Below are 22,500 nucleotides of genomic sequence, written 5' to 3' on the forward strand. Positions count from 1 at the left end.
TGGGGTTTGCGTGAAAATGTGTTTATTTAAAACGTTATTACACAATGGGAAGAAGAAGCATAAAAGTCCAATTTGCCAGCAAATATTTCCTTTATGCCGTCTTTTCCCCTATAATGTATTAGGACAACCCAATAATGCTGCCTTGCCTGAGCTGTTTCTACCGACCCCCTGATGTATTGGTTGCTGATTGCTCAACTCTCTTGAGGGCATCTTATCAACCATCAGCTTTGAGAATAAACTCTCTTATCTCATGGGTGATTTTAATATCAATATTCTTAACTCACAATCTCACCAACCTACTAATGAGTTCATCAATCTTATGTTATCTAATAGTATGTATCCTCTGATTTCTAAGCCTACTCGCATAACTTCCTCAACCGGAACTCTGATTGACAATATTTTCACAAACAATCTTAAACAAAGTATGAGTAGTGGCATTCTCTACACTGATTTATCTGATCACCTCCCAATTTTCCAAGTCACTCATCTAAAATTACATGTCGAACCACTATGCCAGAAGCGATTGGCACGCCTTGTTAACCCTACATCAATTGCAGCATTCAGGTCTCGAGTGGAAACCATTGAGTGGTCTCAAGTCTATAACTCTGACTCTACTAATGATTCCTATGATACATTCTCTAGCCTTCTTATGTCAGCATACCATAAATCATTTCCACTTAAACCATTATACCCTGAGTGCCGCCATCCTTCGAAACCCTGGTTTACAAAAGGTCTCTTTGTATCCTGCAACAGGAAGAATTTTCTCTATAAACAATTCCAAACAAACCCTACTGTATCTAACAAATCTAGATATAACAAGTATCGAAATAAGTACAATTTCCTACTAAAAGTTGCCAGGAAAAAATATTTTCATGTTAAACTAATCTCTGTTAGTTCTGACCTGAGGAAGACTTGGTCAGTTACTAAGCAGATTATCGCTAAAAAGAAACCTGAACGCCATTTCAGTAACATGAAAGACAGTTCAGGTATTTGTTCAGACCCTTTACACATAGCAACCAAATTTAATAATTTCTTTGCCAGGTCCATCTTTGGCCAATTACAATTGATCATTGTAAAGCGCCGTTGTGACGTTAGTGATAAGGGCGCTATATAAATGCACCACTTTACTTTTTTACTTTTACTCAATTTTCTCATAAAGATTTTCTTGTTGGTCACTATGCTAATTGTTTCTTTCTCAATCCCACTACTCCTTCTGAGGTTTCTTCTATTGTCCATTCTCTAAAAAATAGCAAATGTGAGAGTGTTGATGGTCTTTCTTTGTCTCCTATCAAAGAAACAATCGATTTACTACCTGCCCCTTTGTCTCATATCTGTAATCTGTCTTTTGAGCGTGGTGTTTTTCCCGATAAACTCAAAATTGCAAAGATTCTTCCTGTTTTTAAAAGCGATGACCCTTCTCTGTTCTCAAATTATCGGCCTATTTCTATTATCCCCTGTCTCTCTAAGGTTCTTGAGAAACTCTTTTACCTAAGGCTATCGGAATTCCTTACAAAGTTCAATATCCTTAATCATCACCAGTACGGTTTTAGACCTCATCACTCTACTGCTATTGCTATCTTAGAGCTTGTCAATAATATTTATAAAGGTTTTGAAAACAATCACTACACTATCATAGATCTTAAGAAGGCTTTTGATACCGTCAACCATGAAATACTTCTGGATAAACTAAATTTTTGTGGAATTAGAGGAACTCCGTTGGCCTGGCTTGCTAGCTATTTATCTCACAGACAACAGTGTGTCATAGTTCATGACCATACATCTACATATAATACGGCTGTATGTGGGGTTCCACAAGGTTCAGTCCTTGGACCTTTACTTTTTCTTTTATACATCAATGATCTTTTTCATGTCTCAAACCTCCTGTCAATCATTCTCTTTGCTGATGATACAGATATCTTTTTTCGTCATAATGACTTGGCTCCCTTAGTAACCATCCTTAATGTAGAGCTCGCTCGTGTTTCTTCTTGGTCTAGTGCTAACGAACTCACTGTTCATCCTGACAAGTCTAAATTCATCATTTTTCACCCACGTCGTAAACAGATTAACCTCTCAGATATAAACATTTCTATAAATAATTCCCCCATCACACGTGTGCAGGAAGACAAATTCCTTGGAATTATCATTCATGAAAATCTATCCTGAAAACCGCACATCTCTGTTGTCTGTGATAAAGTCTCTAAGATAATTGGAGTTTTGTGCAAGGCAAGGCGATACTTACCTTTGGATACTCTGAAAACTTTATATAATGCTCCTTTCCTGCCTTACATCAATTAGTGTACTCTAATTTGGGCTTCTACGTATGTTTCTTACCTTGAACCACTTTATGTACTTCAAAAGAAAGCCATCCGTATAATTCCTTTTCCCCCCCACTCACACCTTCTAAACCCCTTTTCTCTAAAAATAATTTTCTCTCGCTCCATTCTATCTTTAAATTCCATGTGGTCTGTCTTGTTTTCTCACATTTTAACAATATTCTGCCTACTCCTGTTTCCTCAATCCTTCATTTTAACCATGAATATCACGATTATTTGACTCGTTCACGTTTTAATCTTCATAAAACCAGCCACAAGTATCAATTTGCTATCACCTGACAGGCTCCTGTTATTTGGAATGATATTCCGTTAACAGTGCGCAACAGCCTTACATTAAGTAACTTTAAAAAAAAATTTGAGACTGCATTTTCTGAATGCTGAGTTAGTATATTGAAAAATTGGCTATGGAACTCATTTCCCTTCATTCTTAGTTCTATAGTCTGATCAAGTCCCTCGGGACTAAATTGTAAACTTTGTGGACAAATTGTTAATGTTTTGTTTTTGTTTTTTGTTTCCTGTTATTTGAATACAATTTCCTGTTATTTGAAACAATTGGAGTACTTAGGAGTACTTGTTTATGCAATTTATTTAATTATATTATCCTGTGTGTTTGTAAATTAAGTACTGTAGTCATATTTTGGTTGTATAAGTATTTTAGTTAAAGCCTTCTTCTATTCATGCAAATTTTTCAAATTATGTTTGCTGACCATATGCCATTTAAGCCTCCGGCTTTGGCTGTTCCCATGTATTCCTCAGAGTCTGATGTGTAACAATAAACAATAAACCTTATGTTTACTGCGAAAAAATGGAACCAATCAACAATTGGAGTCAATGGCTACGGGAAAAGTCCCATAGCCCCATTTATTAAAAAGAATACTGCTCAATAAAATCCTAGATAAAAAGTTTGACCCAGTAAAGGTGAGGGCACTGAAAATTCCAAAGCATGTGACACCATTTGGGATGCTTTTAGGAAGCTTGCGGAAATTTTCGCTACACTTGGATGTTTTGAGGAAGCGTACGGCGATTTCGCTACGCTTTAAGAACGAAGTATTCAACATTTCGGAGTGATATTACTGTCAATCATTATCCCTGTTTCTGAACAGCATGTTGTCTGGGTATTAATTTCACCACGAACGAACGAACCATTCACCATTTTTTGATGCTTTTAGGAAGCTTGCTGCGATTTTTGCTACACTTGGATGTTTGGAGGAAGTGTACGGCGATTTCGCGACGCTTTAAGAACGAAGCATTCAACATTCCGGAGCGCTATTACATTCAGTCATTATTGCTGTTTCTAAACAACATGGTATAAGGGTATTAAGGACACTTTCGCAACATTTGTGAATGCTATTCTGGACGATTTTTATAGTTTTATATGCGTATATCGATATTTTAGTCCCTACTCTTTGAGAACGAAAGCATAAATCATTTTCGGAGCAGCACAGCCTCCTTTGTTCATCGAAGTTTTTCGATCTCTCACCACCTGACACTTCCATGGCTACGCTTTAAGAACGAGGCATTCAACATTTCGGAGCGCTATTACAGTCAGTCATTAATTCTGAAAAGCATGTTGTCAGGGTATTAAGGACACATTCGCAACATTTGTGATTGCTGTTGTGGTCGATGTTTATAATGTTCTATGCGTATATCGATATTTTAGTCGCTACTCTTTGAGAACGAAGCATACGTACAACATTTTTGAGCAGCACAGCCTCCTTTGTTCATCGAAATTTTTCTTTCTCTCACCACCTGACACTTCCAAAAGTCGCATCGACTTTTCAAATGACGGGTCGTCACGACCTGATCGGATCGTCACGATCCGTCGAGATATTTGAAGCTGCTCTAGGCAGTTCGACTTCCGGCAGTAAATCTTACTTCCTTTTTAAACTTCACGACCCGACATCCGGTGAGTCGGGTTGTCAACAGCAATTGACGACTCGACTCAGTTCATTTATATTGGACATGTGTGGAGTTCCGGTTGTCGTCCACGTCTTAAAAACACGCATGCTTAAGCTCCCTAATAAAGCAAGAGACAGACCATCATCAACTGGCTGGTGGGCGGCCGGAGGAAATAGTAAGAAGAATATTGCTAGCCAGATACTAAGGAGTACTGGCCCTGGTGTGTGCTGTTAACATAGACTTCTGATTTCTGAACAAGGATTTTAATGACCAAATCAGTGCAATTGAGACACATACATTTTTCCGTGAGCATTAATGAAACACTTTCTCTGTACAAATCATAAAGTAAAAAATTAAAGTTTTCGAGCTTAGTGTTCGGAAATAAAAGAGTTTCGTGATGTCCTGATTGTTCTAAATTTGGAGGACTTTTTAAGAACTATAAAATCTTTATTTCTAAATAATAATAATAACAATAATAAAAATAATAATAATAGTAATAATAATAATAATAATAATAATTTTAAACTTACAATATTTTACACTAAAATAAAAATCTTAACCAAGCCTAATTAGACATTATAAAAAATTACAAATTTATAGAAAAAATTATTGGTTATACCCGTGGTGTAAAAAAAGTGTTCATTTTTATAATTCATGCAATCATTTGGAGTAAACACTTATTAAAATATCATTATTATGATTATGATTTTTATTACCATTGCTATAGAAATAGTAATAATAGTTATAATAATAATGATTCGCATTTAATCGAGATATTGTCATTTCCTGGAAGCCAAAACTTATGTTTGTTGGTAGCAATCAACTTGATTTTTTTATGTGCTCCTTTCTTTAATACGGGGACCTCGCTCAAATAAAAAAAATAGGTGTTACAAAAAGAACCAACATGACATACTGGAATAACAGTTAGCATTAAACTTAGAAGGCTAAGGTCCAAATACACCTTAATTTTAGACCCAGAAAGGTTTATTTATTACTATTGACTCTTTGTTTAAATCAGCTGTATAAGTCGCTTTGTATATAAGTCACACTGTACTCTGTAAAGTAACCAGGCACATAGCTATGGTCAGCTATGTCATAGCTTGAAAGTGTATTTGGGTCAACAAACTTACAGGTATTGGAGCCCACTAGGTCCTGAGAAAACATTTTCTGGGAGGTGAGTTATTTCATTGTTGTCAAGCCATCTAGAGATGAAAACATGGAAGGTAATGTATATGAAAACTAGTCAGAAACTAAGTAACGAAGTTTTAACTCAATTTTAGCTTTTATTGCAGTTTCGTTCTTAGCAGTCGCTGATCACAGCTTTACTCGATTCTACTTAGATAAAAGCAGTACAATTAAACCCAAATGACCTCCATGGAGCCCGCGCAATCGACTCAGAGCGATCAAATCAAAGGAAAAATGGATGACAGTGGACAATTCTTTGTGGAGTATCCACGCGCAAAGCTGTGTCATATTGTGAATTCAAATTAAACAAGAGCAATTCAACGAATTTCATTTTAGCTTATATTGCAGTTTTGTTCTCAGCATTTGCTGATCACGGCTTTACTCGATTCTACTTACTTAATAGATAAGAGCCGAATACAATTAATTCCAATTGTCCTTCATAGGGTCTACGGGAAATACTCAGCGCGAACAAATCAAAACAAAAATGGATGACAGTGGATTTGATAGTTTCAAAGAAAACAATAAAAGAAACTAAAACAGAACACCAAAAAGCTGGAAAAATCATACAAAATCAAAAGTATTTACACAAAGGTAAACGTTTCTCAGCGAATAATAAGGCAAGAAACTGGCCCTCACCAACTGGCTAACGCACGACCGGAGGAAAAAGTAAGAAGTATGTTTTTGGCTAGATACTAAGGAGTACTGGCCCTGGTTTCTGCTGTTAACGTAGACTTTTGATTTCTGAAAAAGGATTTTCATGACCAAATCTGTTCAATTGAAACACATACATTTTTCCGTGAGCGTTATTGAAAAACCTTCTCTTTACGGATCATAAAGTAAAAAATCGAAGTTTTTGCGTATAGTGTTCGGAAATAATAGAGTTTCATGATGTCCTGATTGTTCTAAATTTGTAGGACTTTTCGAGAACCATAAAATCTTTATTTCTAAATAATAATAATAATAATAATAATACTTACAATACTAATTATAATAATAAATTTTAAACTTACAATATTTTACACCAAAATAAAAATCTTAACCAAGCTTTAAGACATTAAAAAAAATTACAACTTTATAGAAAATATTATTCGTTTTACCAGTTGTGTACAAAAAGTGTTCATTTCTATAAATCATGCAATCATTTGGAGTACACACTTATTAAAATATTATTATTATGATTATGATCTTTATTACCATTGCTATAGAAATAGTAATAATAGTAATAATAATAATGAATCGCATTTATTCGAGATATTATCCTTTCCTTGACACCAAAACTTATGTTTGTTGGTAGCAATCAACTTAAAATTTTTACGTGCTCCTTTCTTTAATAAGGGGACCTCGCTCAAATGAAAAAAATAGGTGTTACAAAAAGAACCAACATGATATACTGGAATAACAGTTAGCATTAAACTTAGAAGGCTAAGGTCCATATACACCTCAATTTTAGACCCAGAAAGGGTTATTTATTACTATTGACTCTAAGTCACACTGTACTCTGTAAAGTAACCAGGCACATAGCTATGGTCAGCTATGTCATAGTTTGAAAGTGTATTTGGGTCAACAAACTTACAGGCCTTGTAGCGCACTAAGTCCTGAGAAAACATTTTCTGGGAGGTGAGTTATTTCATTGTTGTAAAGCCCTCTAGAAATGAAAACATAGAAACGTAATGTATATGAAAACTAGTCAGAAACTAAGTAACGAAGTTTTAATTCATGTTAACACTACTTTTTAAAGTACACTCAGCAACAGACAGCATTAGAACTAAACAAGAACAATTCCATGAAATCAATTTTAGCTTTTATTGCAGTTTCGTTCTTAGCAGTCGCTGATCACAGCTTTACTCGATTCTACTTAGATAAAAGCAGTACAATTAAACCCAAATGACCTTAATGGAGCCCGCGCAATCGACTCAGAGCGATCAAATCAAAGGAAAAATGGATGACAGTGGACAATTCTTTGTGGGGTATCCACCCCCAAAGCTGTGTCATATTGTGAATTCAAATTAAACAAGAGCAATTCAATGAATTTCATTTTAGCTTATATTGCAGTTTTGTTCTCAGCATTTGCTGATCACGGCTTTACTCGATTCTACTTACTTAATAGATAAGAGCCGAATACAATTAATTCCAATTGTCCTTCTTAGGGTCTACGGGAAATACTCAGCGCGAAGAAATTTAAAAAAAAAAAGGATGACAGTGGATTTGATAGTTTCAAAGAAAACAATAAAAAAAACTAAAACAGAACACCAAAAAGTTGAAAAAATTATAAAAAAATCAAAAGTATTTAAACAAAGGTAAACGTTTCTCAGCGAATAATAAGGCAAGAGAGTGGCCCTCACCAACTGGCTAACGCACGGCCTGAGAAAACAGTAAGAAGAATATTTGTGGCTAGATACTAAGGAGTACTGGCCCTGGTTTCTGCTGTTAACATAGACATTTGATTTCTGAACAAGGATTTTCATGACCAAATCTGTTCAATTGAAACACATACATTTTTCCGTGAGCGTTAATAAAAAACCTTCTCTTTACGGATCATAAAGTAAAACATCGAAGTTTTTGCGTATAGTGTTCGGAAATAATAGAGTTTCGTGATGTCCTGATTGTTCTAAATTTGGAGGACTTTTCGACAACTATAAAATCTTTATTTCTAAATAATAATAACATAAATTATAATAATAATAATGATAATAATAATAATAATTTTTAACTTACAATATTTTACACTAAAATAAAAATCTTAACCAAGCTTAATCAGTGATTATAAAAAATTACAAATTTATAGAAAATATTAGTCGTTATACCCGTGGTGTACAAAAAGTGTTTATTTCTATAATTCATGCAATCATTTGGAGTAAACACTTATTAAAATATCATTATTATGATTATGATTATTATTACCATTGCTATAGAAATAGTAATAATAGTAATAATAATAATGATTCGCATTTATTCGAGATATTGTCATTTCCTCGACGCCAAAACTAATCTTTGTCGGTATTGAGATATTAACTTGATTTTTTTATGCGCTCCTTTCTTTAATAAGGGGACCTCGCTACAATAAAAAAAATAGGTGTTACAAAAAGAACCAACATGACATACTGGAATAACAGTTAGCATCAAACTTAGAAGGCTAAGGTCCAAATACACCTTAATTTTAGACCCAGAAAGGGTTATTTATTACTATTGACTCTTTGTTTAAATCAGCTGTATGAGTCGCTTTATATATAAGTCACTCTGTACTCTGTAAAGTAACCAGGCACATAGCTATGGTCAGCTATGTCATAGTTTGAAAGTGTATTTGGGTGAACAAACTTACAGGTATTGTAGCGCACTAAGTCCTAAGAAAACATTTTCTGGGAGGTCAGTTATTTCATTGTTGTGAAGCCCTCTAAAAATGAAAACATAGAAACGTAATGTATATGAAAACTAGTCAGAAACTAAGTAACGAAGTTTTAATTCATGTTAACACTACTTTTTAAAGTACACTCAGCAACAGACAGCATTGGAACTAAACAAGAACAATTCCATGAACTCTATTTTAGCTTTTATTGCAGTCTTGTTCTTAGCAGTCGCTGATCACAGCTTTACTCGATTCTACTTAGATAAAAGCAGTACACTTAAACCCAAATGACCTCCATGGAGCCCGCGCAATCGACTCAGAGCGAGCAAATCAAAGAAAAAATGGATGACAGTGGAAAATTCTTTGTGGAGTATCCACGCGCAAAGCTGTGTCATATTGTGAATTCGAATTAAACAAGAGCAATTCAATGAATTTCATTTTAGCTTATATTGCAGTTTCGTTCTCAGCATTTGCTGATCACGGCTTTACTCGATTCTACTTACTTAATAGATAAGAGCCGAATACAATTAATTCCAATTGTCCTTCATAGGGTCTACGGGAAATACTCAGCGCGAAGAAATTTAAAAAAAAAAGGATGACAGTGAATTTGATAGTTTCAAAGAAAACAATAAAAGAAACTAAAACAGAACACCAAAAACCTGGAAAAATCATAGAAAATCAAAAGTATTTAAACAAAGGTAAACGTTTCTCAGCGAATAATAAGGCAAGAGACTGGCTCTCACCAACTGGCTAACGCACGCCCGGAGAAAAAAGTAAGAAGTATGTTTTTGGCTAGATACTAAGGAGTACTGGCCCTGGTTTCTGCTGTTAACGTAGACCTTTGATTTCTGAACAAGGATTTTCATGACACAATCTGTTCAATTGAAACACATACATTTTTCCGTGAGCGTTAATAAAAAAACCTTCTCTTTACGGATCATAAAGTAAAAAATCGAAGTTTTTCCGTATAGTGTTTGGAAATAATAGAGTTTTATGATGTCCTGATTGTTCTACATTTGGAGGACTTTTCGAGAACTATAAAATCTCTATTTCTAAATAATAATAATAATGATAATAATAATAATAATAATAATAATATTTACAATAGTAATAATAATAATAATTTTTAAACTTACAATATTTTACACTAAAATAAAAATCCTAACCAAGCTTAATTAGACATAAAAAAATACAAATTTGTAGAAAATATTATTCGTTATACCAGTGGTGTACAAAAAGTGTTCATTTCTCTAATTCATGCAATCATTTGGAGTACACACTTATTAAAATATCATTATTATGATTATGATTATTATTACCATTGCTATAGAAAAGGTAATAATAGTAATAATAATAATGATTCGCATATTGTCATTTCCTCGACGCCAAAACTAATGTTTGTGGGGAAAAATCAACTTGATTTTTTTATGTGCTCTTTTCTTTAATAATGGGACCTCGCTCAAATGAAAAAAATAGGTGTTACAAAAAGAACCAACATGATATACTTGAATAACAGTTACAATTAAACTTAGAAGGCTAAGGTCCAAATACAGCTTAATTTTAGACCCAGAAAGGGTTATTTATTACTATTGACTCTTTGTTTAAATCAGCTGTATGAGTCGCTTTGTATATAAGCCACACTGTACTCTGTAAAGTAACCCGGCACATAGCTATGGTCAGCTACGTCATAGTTTGAAAGTGTATTTGGGTCGACAAACTTACAGGTGATGTAGCGCACTAAGTCCTGAGAAAACATTTTCTGGGAGGTGAGTTATTTCATTGTTGTTAAGCAGTCTAGAAATCAAAACATAGAAACGTAATATATATGAAAACTAGTCAGAAACTAAGTAACAAAGTTTTAAGTCATGTTAACACTACTTTTTAAAGTACACTCAGCAACAGAAAGCATTAGAACTAAACAAGAACAATTCCATGAACTCAATTTTAGCTTTTATTGCAGTTTTGTTCTTAGCATTCGCTGATCACAGCTTTACTCCATTCTACTTAGATAAAAGCAGTACAATTAAACCCAAATGACCTCCATGAAGCCCGAGCAATCGACTCAGAGCGATCAAATCAAAGGAAAAATGGATGACAGTGGACAATTCTTTGTGGAGTATCCACCCCCAAAGCTGTGTCATATTGTGAATTCGAATTAAACAAGAGCAATTCAATGAATTTCATTTTAGCTTATATTGCAGTTTTGTTCTCAGCATTTGCTGATCACGGCTTTACTCGATTCTACTTACTTAATAGATAACCGGAATACAATTAATTTTAATTGTCCTCCATAGGGTCTACGGGAAATACTCAGCGCGAACAAATCAAAACAAAAATGGATGACAGTGGATTTGATAGTTTCAAAGAAAACAATAAAAAAAAACTAAAACAGAACACCAACAAGCTGAAAAAATCATACAAAATCAAAAGTATTTACACAAAGGTAAACGTTTCTCAGCGAATAATAAGGCAAGAGACTGGCCCTCACCAACTGGCTAACGCACGGCCAGAGAAAAAAGTAAGAAGAATATTTTTGGCTAGATACTAAGGAGTACTGGCCCTGGTTTCTGCTGTTAACATAGAGTTTTGATTTCTGAATAAGGATTTTCATGACCAAATCTGTTCAATTGAAACACATACATTTTTCCGTGAGCGTTAATGAAAAACCTTCTCTTTACAGATCATAAAGTAAAAAATCGAAGTTTTTGCGTATAGTGTTCGGAAATAATAGAGTTTCATGATGTCCTGATTGTTCTCAATTTGCACGACTTTTCGAGAACTACAAAATCTTTATTTCTAAATAATAATAATAATATAAATAATAATAATAATAATAATTACAATAGTAATAATAATGACAATAATTTTAAACTTACAATATTTTACACTAAAATAAAAATCTTAACCAAGCCTATTAATTAGACATTATAAAAAATTACAATTTTATAGAAAATATTATTCGTTATATCCGTGGTGCACAAAAAGTGTTCATTTCTCTAATTCATGCAATCATTTGGAGTAATTACTTATTAAAATAGCAATATTGTGATTATGATTATTATTACCATTGCTATAGAAATAGTAATAATAGTAATAATAATAATGATTCGCATTTATTCGATATATTGTCATTTCCTCGACCCCAAAACTAATGTTTGTCGGTAGAAATCAACTTTATTTTTTTATGTGCTCCTTTCTTTAATAAGGGGACCTCGCTCAAATGAAAAAAATAGGTGTTACAAAAAGGACCAACATGATATACTGGAATAACAGTTAGCATTAAACTTAGAAGGCTAAGGTCCAAATACACCTTAATTGTAGACCCAGAAAGGGTTATTTATTACTATTGACTCTAAGTCACACTGTACTCTGTAAAGTAACCAGGCACATAGCTATGGGCAGTTATGTCATAGTTTGAAAGTGTATTTGAATCAACAAACTTACAGGCGTTGTAGCGCACTATGTCCTGAGAAAACATTTTCTGGGAGGTAAGTTATTTTATTGTATTGAAGCCCTCTAGAAATGAAAACATAGAAACGTAATGTATATGAAAACTAGTCAAAAACTAAGTAACGAAGTTTTAACTCATGTTAACACTACTTTTTAAAGTACACTCAGCAACAGACAGCATTCGAACTAAACAAGAACAATTCCATGAAATCAATTTTAGCTTTTATTGCAGTTTCGTTCTTAACAGTCGCTGATCACAGCTTTACTCGATTCTACTTAGATAAAAGCAGTACAATTAAACCCAAATGACCTCCATGGAGTCCGCGCAATCGACTCAGAACGATCAAATCAAAGGAAAAATGGATGACAGTGGACAATTCTATCCACGTGCAAAGCTGTGTCATATTGTGAATTCAAATTAAACAAGAACAATTCAATGAATTTCATTTTAGCTTATATTGCAGTTTCGTTCTCAGCATTTGCTGATCACGGCTTCACTTGATTCTACTTACTTAAAAGATAACAGAAATACATGTCAAGTAATTCCAATTGTCCTCCATAGGGTCTACGGGAAATACTCAGCGCGAACAAATCAAAACAAAAATGGATGACAGTGGATTTCATACTTTCAAAGAAACCAATAAAAAAAACTAAGACAGAACACCAAAAAGCTGGAAAAATCATAGAAAATCAAAAGTATTTAAACAAACGTAAACGTTTCTCAGCGAATAATAAGGCAAGAGACTGGCTCTCACCAACTGGATAACGCACGCCCGGAGAAAAAAGTAAGAAGTATGTTTTTGGCTAGATACTAAGGAGTACTGGCCCCGGTTTCTGCTGTTAACGTAGACTTTTGATTTCTGAACTAGGATTTTCATGACCAAATCTGTTCAATTGAAACACATACATTTTTCCGTGAGCGTTAATGAAAAACCTTCTCTTTACAGATAATAAAGTGAAAAGTCGAAGTTTTTGCGTATAGTGTTCGGAAATAATAGAGTTTTATGATGTCCTGATTGTTCTCAAATTGCAGGAATTTTCGAGAACTATAAAATCTTTATTTCTAAATAATAATAATAATAATCATTACAATAGTAATAATAATAACAATAATTTTAAACTTACAATATTTTACACTAAAATAAAAATCTTATCCAAGCTTAATTAGACATTATAAAAAATTACAAATTTGCAGAAAACATTATTCGTTATACCCGTGGTGTACAAAAAGTATTCATTTCTATAATTCATGCAATCATTTGGACTAAACACTTATTAAAATAGCATTATTATGATTATGATTATTATTACCATTGCCATAGAAAAAGTAATAATAGTAATAATAATAATGATTTCCATTTATTCGAGATATTGTCATTTCCTCCACGGCAAAACTAATCTTTGTCGGAGGAAATCAACTTGATTTTTTTATGTGCTCCTTTCTTTAATAATGGGACCTCGCTCAAATAAAAAAAATAGGTGTTACAAAAAGAACCAACATGACATACTGGAATAACAGTTAGCATTAAACTTAGAAGGCTAAGGTCCAAATACACCTTAATTTTAGACACAGAAAGGGTTATTTATTACTATTGACTCTTTGTTTAAATCAGCTGTATGAGTCGCTTTGTATATAAGTCACACTGTACTCTGTAAAGTAACCAGGCCCATAGCTATGGTCAGCTACGTCATAGTTTGAAAGTGTATAATTCACACTGTACTCTGTAAAATAACCAGGCACATACAATCCTGGTCAAAACTGTCGGGACAATTCGTGCTTTCCCCCCTCCCCCCATTACAATGTTGATTTTTCACGATCTCCAAAATCAAGATCCGTTCATCGATCGCTGGCATGTTTCAGCATTGTCTGGGGGGAAGGGGAGCACAAAAAAGGCAGCGAAAGAAGAACAAACGTTGCTCACATAACAATGGAAGCATGTACAGTAAATTCTCTACTTCTCGCCCAAAATTTGACAAGTATCCCGAAGTGTTTTGACCCGGATTGTCTGAAACTGAGTTTCATCGAATAAAACTGGAAACCGTATCATATATGTCCTCAAAATAGTAAACAATTTGTAAGACTGCGTTAAGAATTGTTTTATTGTAGTAAAGTCTGTTTTATGGCAGCTTAAGAACCAGCGAAGAAAATTTTCAGGAGACTCGTTACCAGACTCCGCGCAGTTAGCGGCCGCTTTTTCGAGCTGCAGAATCATTTGACTTTGCTAAGCAGAGTTCGATACCTCACAAGTTGAAGGACAGAAAATCGCGTAGACAATAGAATAGTTCAAAGGAAAGAGCCACGTTCATGTCTTTGTAGATTTTGCGTAGCCAAATTTCTGCGCGTCATCTTGCTGACACTCAATGAGTGTCATAGAAAACCGCATTGTCTGTTGCGTGACCCAAGCCGTTGTTGACAACGCGTGAACAGTTCTCACTCACATTTCTCAGTTAAGAATTGTTTTATTGTAGTAAAGTCTGTTTTATGGCAGCTTAAGAACCAGCGAAGAACATTTTCTGGAGACTCGTTACCAGACTCCGCGCAGTTAGCGGCCGCTTTTTCGAGCTGCAGAATCATTTGACTTTGCTAGGCAGAGTTCGATACCTCACAAGTTGAAGGACAGTAAATCGCGTAGACAATAGAATAGTTCAAAGGAAAGAGCCACATTCATGTCTTCGTAGATTTTGCGTCGCCAAATTTGCTGACACTCAATGAGTGTCATAGAAAACCGCATTGTCTGTTGCGTGACCCAAGCCGTTGTTGAAAACGGCAACAGTTCTCACTCACATTTCTCACTCCTAAAAACACATTTTCTGGTTCCGTTTTTGATGTAGCTACAAGAATATATGGCGTGTTGTGTTATACACACTTTCGTTGATCTTTAATTGGCGTTCGTTTCTGAACACTGAAAACGCTTAATGCATTTTTCAAATGTTCTCGGCTATTTGAAAAGAATAAGCTAACATCTAATTTGATCTTTTGCTGTTTTTAGGGTGAGAAATGTTGAAAAATATCCACCCGGTGATCGTTTAAACCCAAAAAGCGCTTGTATGAATAGAAAAGAAAGGGTTATTATGTTTTTTGCAGAGTCTGTTTTTAAAAGTCATTTCTAAACCTAAATATCTTCCTTTAAATAGCCGAGAAATATGGCCGAGAACTGTTGACTGCTCACGGTAACGCAACCCACCGTTTTGACAATCCTTGCTCACACTACCTCTACACCGGTGCAATATATTGTTTTACTATCAGAGACAATTCTCTAATGAGATTCGATGAACTTGGCCAGGCTTGAGACCAATTATCAAGAAATTCTTTTCTCAGACAATCCTGGTCAAAACTGTCGGGATAATTCGTGCTTTTCCCCATCCCCCCATAACAATGTTGATTTTTCACGGTCTCCAAAATCAAGATCCGTTCATCGATCGCTGGCATGTTTCAACATTGTCTGGGGGGAAGGGGGGCGCAAAAAAGGCAGCGAAAGAAGAACAAACGTTGCTCATATAACGATGGAAGCATGTACAGTAAATTCTCTACTTTTCGCCCAAAATTTGACAAGTGTCCCGAAGTGTTTTGACCCGGATTGTAGCTATGGTCGTCAGCTATGTCATAGTTTGAAAGTGTATTTGGGTCAACAAACTTACAGGCCTGTTAGCGCACTAAGTCCTGAGAAAACATTTTCTGGGAGGTGAGTTATTTTATTGTTCTCAAGCCCTCTAGAAATGAAAACATACAAACGTAATGTATATGAAAACTAGTCAGAAACTAAGTAACAAAGTTTTAACTCATGTTAACACTACTTTTTAAAGTACACTCAGCAACAGACAGCATTCGAACTAAACAAGAACAATTCCATGAACTCAATTTTAGCTTTCATTGCAGTTCCGTTCTTAGCATTCGCTGATCACAGCTTTACTCGATTCTACTTAGATGAAAGCAGTACAATTAAACCCAAATGACCTCCACGGAGCCCGCGCAATCGACTCAGAGCGATCAAATCAAAGGAAAAATGGATGACAGTGGACAATTCTTTGTGGAGTATCCACCCCCAAAGCTGTGTCATATTGTGAATTCGAATTAAACAAGAGCAATTCAATGAATTTCATTTTAGATTATATTGCAATTTCGTTCTCAGCATTTGCTGATCACGCCTTTACTCGATTCTACTTACTTAATAGATAAGAGCCGAATACAATTAATTCCAATTGTCCTTGATAGGGTCTACGGGAAATACTCAGCCCGAACAAATCAGAACAAAAATGGATGACAGTGGATTTGATAGTTTCAAAGAAAACAATAAGACAAACTAAAACAGAACACCAAAAAGCTGGAAAAATCATACAAAATCAAAAGTATTTAAACAAAGGTAAACGTTTCTCAGCGAATAATAAGGCAAGAGACTGGCTCTCACCAACTGGCTAACGCACGGCCAGAGGAGAAAGAAAGAAGAATATTTGTGGCTAGATACTAAGGAGTACTAGCCCTGGTCTCTGCTGTTAACGTAGACTTTTGATTTCTGAACAAGGATTTTTATGATCAAATCTGTTCAATTGAAACACATACATTTTTTTGTGAGCGTTATTGAAAAACTTTCTCCTTACGGATCATAAAGTAAAAAATCGAAGTTTTTGCGTATAGTGTACAGAAATAACAGAGTTTCATGATGTCCTGATTGTTCTAAATTTGGAGGACTTTTCGAGAACTATAAAATCTTTATTTCTAAATAATAATAATAATAATAATAATAATAATAATTACAATAGTAATAATAATATTCCTTTGATGATCCATACGATGTTTTTGAAATTCATATTTAATCAATACATGTTTCGGATGAAACATCATCCATCGTCAGTTGACAAATGAGAAATAAACTAAAGTTGAGCAATAAATAGTGTAACAAAGTGAGATATAACATGAATAATTAAGGATGAAGGCGAGAACAGAATAAAATAAAAACACCCAACCACGAGACAAAACAGAAAAAACCAAACTGTTTAGGCTAAGAAAAGAAACTAATTAGTATGAAAGGGATAAATTAAGATGTTTGACTTGGGAATTTAGAGATGGCTGCTCCCAAAGGATATGCATGGCTTCTTTGATTTTCAATTGGAAAAGTGTGGAAGCAGAGTCGAGGATTTTAAAACAGTCTTCTGAACACCGGGAGCGACAATTTTCAGAATCTCTCAAGTGCTTAAATATGTGGGAATGTTTGTCGGAGGCGAGATGTTCACGGATGCGAGTGGCGAGATGTCTATTGGTTTCACCAATATAACAGGCATTACAGCCTGCACATAAAAACTTGTAAATGATTCGCGATCGTAAACCCGCAGGGATAGGATCCTTCGCCCCAAACCAACTGGTAATTTTAAACGGGGTGAACACCAACTTAATTTCCAGGTCGCTGCAAAATTTGTTGACTAATTTCTTAATTCTGCGTTTTGTTATGATGGAAAAGGGACCGATGTACGGTAATTTAAAATACAAGGATGTCATAGCCATACGGAAACGTCTACTACGCAGCGCCATCGTTAAGAGATCTAAAGAACTGAAGCGACTCGAGAATGAGAGGGACAAGATCTCCAACAAGCTTCAAAACATACTTAACAATCTTGACTTTTATTTCTTGCGCAACGCTCTACAGAGCAACATTAACAAATTATCATCTAAGATAGTGGAAACACATGCCAAGAAACTTCGAAATTTGAGCCGACACGCAATTATGCCATTTAATGCTGACGAAACAGTGATCAACATGTCCTCCCACCAATTGTCCCCTGAGCAATGCGATGCACTCAAAAATGGTCTGACTCATTCCATCTGTCCTCCATCTATACGCAAGTCCGACATCTATACTTGCTTCGAACTTATTCATGGCTCCATGCTCAAGAAAATCGTTGATCGTGGTCAAACTGGTAAGCTCCAAGCTGCATTATCGCATCTTGCGAGCTCCTACATCGCTTCTCATCGTGTATCTCACAATGATCGGAAAGTACTCCAAGTCTTGAAAAGTCTCAAAAGGAATAAGAACATTGTCATTCTGAAACCTGACAAAGGGAATGGTGTGGTCATTTTGGACAGGACAGTTTATGATAGCAGTATCCTTAACATCATCTCGGATTCGTCCAAATTCAAGAAACTTAAGGATGATCCAACTCTCCTAAGGGAGGGCCAATTACAACGGTTTCTTCGCAACCTGAAGAAGAATGATGAAATTGAGAACACCATTTATGACAAGATCTATCCATCAGGATCTCAACCAGCCAGAATTTATGGGCTTCCTAAGATGCATAAGGTTCAAGATCACTCTTCGACACCTCCTTTCCGGCCCATTGTTTCTTCGATTGGAACCTATAATTACAACCTAGCTAAGTATTTATGTACATTGTTAAACCCTCACATCCCTAATGACTACTGTGCTCATGACACTTTTACTTTTGTTAGTGAAGTCACTAGACTCCATACCCTAAATAAGTTCATGGTTTCTTTCGATGTCGAAAGTCTTTTCACCAACATTCCCCTCATCGAATCTATCGACTTAGCGGTAGACTACATTATGAAGGGCAATCCAGATATTAAATTAGGACGGGAAAATCTTACTAAGTTATTTTTCTTTGCCACTGCTCAAACCCATTTTTCATTTTTGGGTAATTTTTACGATCAAATTGATGGGGTAGCCATGGGCTCCCCGCTTGCTCCTGTATTAGCTAATCTCTTTATGGGTCACCATGAGAAACGCTGGTTAGAGAATTACAATTCAGGTATCGAGTTTTACCGCAGATATGTTGACGACACCTTTGCTTTGTTTAATACCGAGCAGGATGCTTTATCTTTCTTCAGTTATATCAACAGCCAGCATCCTAACATCAAGTTTACTATGGAGAAGGAAGGAAACCACAAGCTTCCCTTCTTAGATGTGCTTTTAGATAACCATAGTAATCAGGGCATTATTACCTCGGTTTTCCACAAGAAGACCTACACCGGTCTTCTCACCAATTATTACAGCTTTGTACCTTTCAGTTACAAATTAGGACTAGTACGCACTCTGGTTGACAGAGTATTTAAAATTAATAATACTTGGACTGGTTTTCACTTGGACATAAGCAACCTTACCAAAACATTAAGGAAGAATTTGTTTCCTTCTAGCATTATCGAGAATGTTGTTAGAAAATTTCTCAACAATTACTTTACTTCCGATTCCTCTCAGAGTGTTGCTCGGAAGGACAATTGTCTGTATTTTAAATTACCGTACATCGGTCCCTTTTCCATCATAACAAAACGCAGAATTAAGAAATTAGTCAACAAATTTTGCAGCGACCTGGAAATTAAGTTGGTGTTCACCCCGTTTAAAATTACCAGTTGGTTTGGGGCGAAGGATCCTATCCCTGCGGGTTTACGATCGCGAATCATTTACAAGTTTTCATGTGCAGGCTGTAATGCCTGTTATATTGGTGAAACCAATAGACATTTCGCCACTCGCATCCGTGAACATCTCGCCTCCGACAAACATTCCCACATATTTAAGCACTTGAGAGGTTCTGAAAATTGTCGCTCCCGGTGTTCAGAAGACTGTTTTAAAATCCTCGACTCTGCTTCCACACGTTTCCAATTGAAAATCAAAGAAGCCATGCATATCCTTTGGGAGCAGCCATCTCTAAATTCCCAAGTCAAACATCTTAATTTATCCCTTTCATACTAATTAGTTTCTTTTCTTAGCCTAAACAGTTTGGTTTTTTCTGTTTTGTCTCGTGGTTGGGTGTTTTTATTTTATTCTGTTCTCGCCTTCATCCTTAATTATTCATGTTATATCTCACTTTGTTACACTATTTATTGCTCAACTTTAGTTTATTTCTCATTTGTCAACTGACGATGGATGATGTTTCATCCGAAACATGTATTGATTAAATATGAATTTCAAAAACATCGTATGGATCATCAAAGCGATATCTTACTTCGTGCTGCTAAGAAGTTTTGGTAATAATAATATTAATTTTAAACTTACAATATTTTACACTAAAATAAAAATTTCAACGAAGCTTAATTAGAAATTATAAAAAATTACGAATTTATAGAAAGCATTATTGGTTATACCCGTTGTGTACAAAAAGTTTTCATTTGTGTAATTCATGCAATCATTTGGAGTAAACACTTATTAAAATATCATTATTATGATTATGATTATTACTACCATTGCTATAGAATTAGTAATAATAGTAATAATAATAATGATTCTCATTTATTCGAGATATTGTCATTTCCTCGACGCCAAAACTACTGTTTCTGGGGAGAAATCAACTTGATTTTTTTATGTGCTCCTTTCTTTAATAAGAGGACCTCGCTCAAATGAAAAAAATAGGTGTTGCAAAAAGAACCAACATTACATACTGGGATAACAGTTACAATTAAACTTAGAAGGCTAAGGTCCAAATACACCTAAATTTTAGACCCAGAAAAGGTTATTTATTACTATTTACTCTTTGTTTAAATCAGCTGTATGAGTCGCTTTCTATATAAGTCCCACAGAACTCTGTAAAGTAACCAGGCACATAGCTATGGTCAGCTATGTCATAGTTTGAAAGTGTACTTGGGTCAACCAACTTACAGGCCTTGTAGCGCACTAAGTCCTGAGAAAACATTTTCTGGGAGCTGAGTTATTTCATTGTTTTTAAGCCATCTAGAGATGAAAACATGAAACGTAATGTATATGAAAACTAGGCAGAAACTAAGTAACAAAGTTTTAACTCATATTAACACTACTTTTTAAAGTACACTCAGCAACAGACAGCATTCGAACTAAACAAGAACAATTCTATGAACTCAATTTTAGCTTTTATTGCAGGTTCGTTCTTAGCATTCGCTGATCACAGCTTTACTCGATTCTACTTAGATAAAAGCAGTACAATTAAACCCAAATGACCTCCATGAAGCCCGCGCAATCGACGCAGAACGATCAAATCAAAGGAAAAATGGATGACAGTGGACAATTCTTTGTGGAGTATCCACGCGCAAAGCTGTGTCATATTGTGAATTCGAATTAAACAAGAGCAATTCAATGAATTTAATTTTAGTTTATATTGCAGTTTCGTTCTCAGCATTTGCTGATCACTGCTTTACTCGATTCTACTTAATTAATAGATGAGAGCAATACAATTAATTCCAATTGTCCTCCATAGGGGCTACGGGAAATACTCAGCGCGAAGAAATAAAATAAAAAAGGATGACAGTGGATTTGATAGTTTCAAAGAAAATAATAAAAGAAAAACTAAAACAGAACACCAAAAAGCTGGAAAAATCATACAAAATCAAAAGTATTTTAGCAAAGGTAAACGTTTCTCAGCGAATAACAAGGCAAGAGAGTGGCCCTCACCAACTGGCTAACGCACGGCCAGAGGAAAAACTAAGAAGAACATTTCTGGCTAGATACTAAGGAGTACTAGCCCTGGTTTCTGCTGTTAACGTAGACTTTTGATTTCTGAATAAGGATTTTTATCACCAAATCTGTTCAATTGAAACACATACATTTTTCCGTGAGCGTTATTGAAAAACCTTCTCTTTACGGATCATAAAGTAAAAAATCGAGGTTTTTGCGTATAGTGTTCGGAAATAATAGAGTTTCATGATGTCCTGATTGTTCTAAATTTGGAGGACTTTTTGAGAACTATAAAATCTGTATTTCTAAATAATAATAATAATAATTACAATAGTAATAATAATAACAATTTTAAACTTACAATATTTTACACTATAATAAAAATTTTAACCAAGCTTAATTAGACATTATAAAAAATTACAAATTTATAGAAAACATTATGCGTTATACCCGTGGTGTACAAAAAGTGTTCATTTCTATAATTCATGCAATTATTTGGAGTAAACACTTATTAAAATATCATTATTATGATTATGATTATTATTACCATTGCTATTGAAATAGTAATAATAGCAATAATAATAATAATGATTCGCATTTATTCCAGATATTGTCATTTCCTCGGCCCCAAAACTAATGTTTGTCGGTAGAAATTAGCTTGATTGTTTTATGTGCTCCTTTCTTTAATAATGGGACCTCGCTCAAATGAAAAAAATAGGTGTTACAAAAAGAACCAACATGATATACTGGAATAACAGTTAGCATTAAACTTAGAAAGCTAAGATACAAATAAACCTTAATTTTAGACCCAGAAAGGGTTATTTATTACTATTGACTCTTTGTGTAAATCAGCTGTATGAGTCGCATTGTATATAAGTCACACTGTACTCTGTAAAGTAACCAGGCACATTGCTATGGTCAGCTA

The 22,500-nt window shown here is 34.7% G+C and overlaps 1 protein-coding gene across 1 annotated transcript in view; it reads right to left on the bottom strand.

Annotated features, from left to right (window-relative positions):
• LOC137976039 (uncharacterized) overlaps positions 1-22,500 on the bottom strand; it is an 84,612-nt gene that overhangs the window by 8,659 nt on the left and 53,453 nt on the right. The window contains exon 9 of the mRNA XM_068823296.1: positions 10,483-10,554. Within this exon, the coding sequence (XP_068679397.1) occupies positions 10,483-10,554 (72 nt within the window). The remainder of the gene's footprint in view (positions 1-10,482; positions 10,555-22,500) is intronic.

The sequence above is a fragment of the Montipora foliosa genome, chromosome 11 (assembly GCF_036669935.1).
Source record: "Montipora foliosa isolate CH-2021 chromosome 11, ASM3666993v2, whole genome shotgun sequence".
NCBI classification, from domain to species: Eukaryota; Metazoa; Cnidaria; class Anthozoa; order Scleractinia; family Acroporidae; genus Montipora; species Montipora foliosa.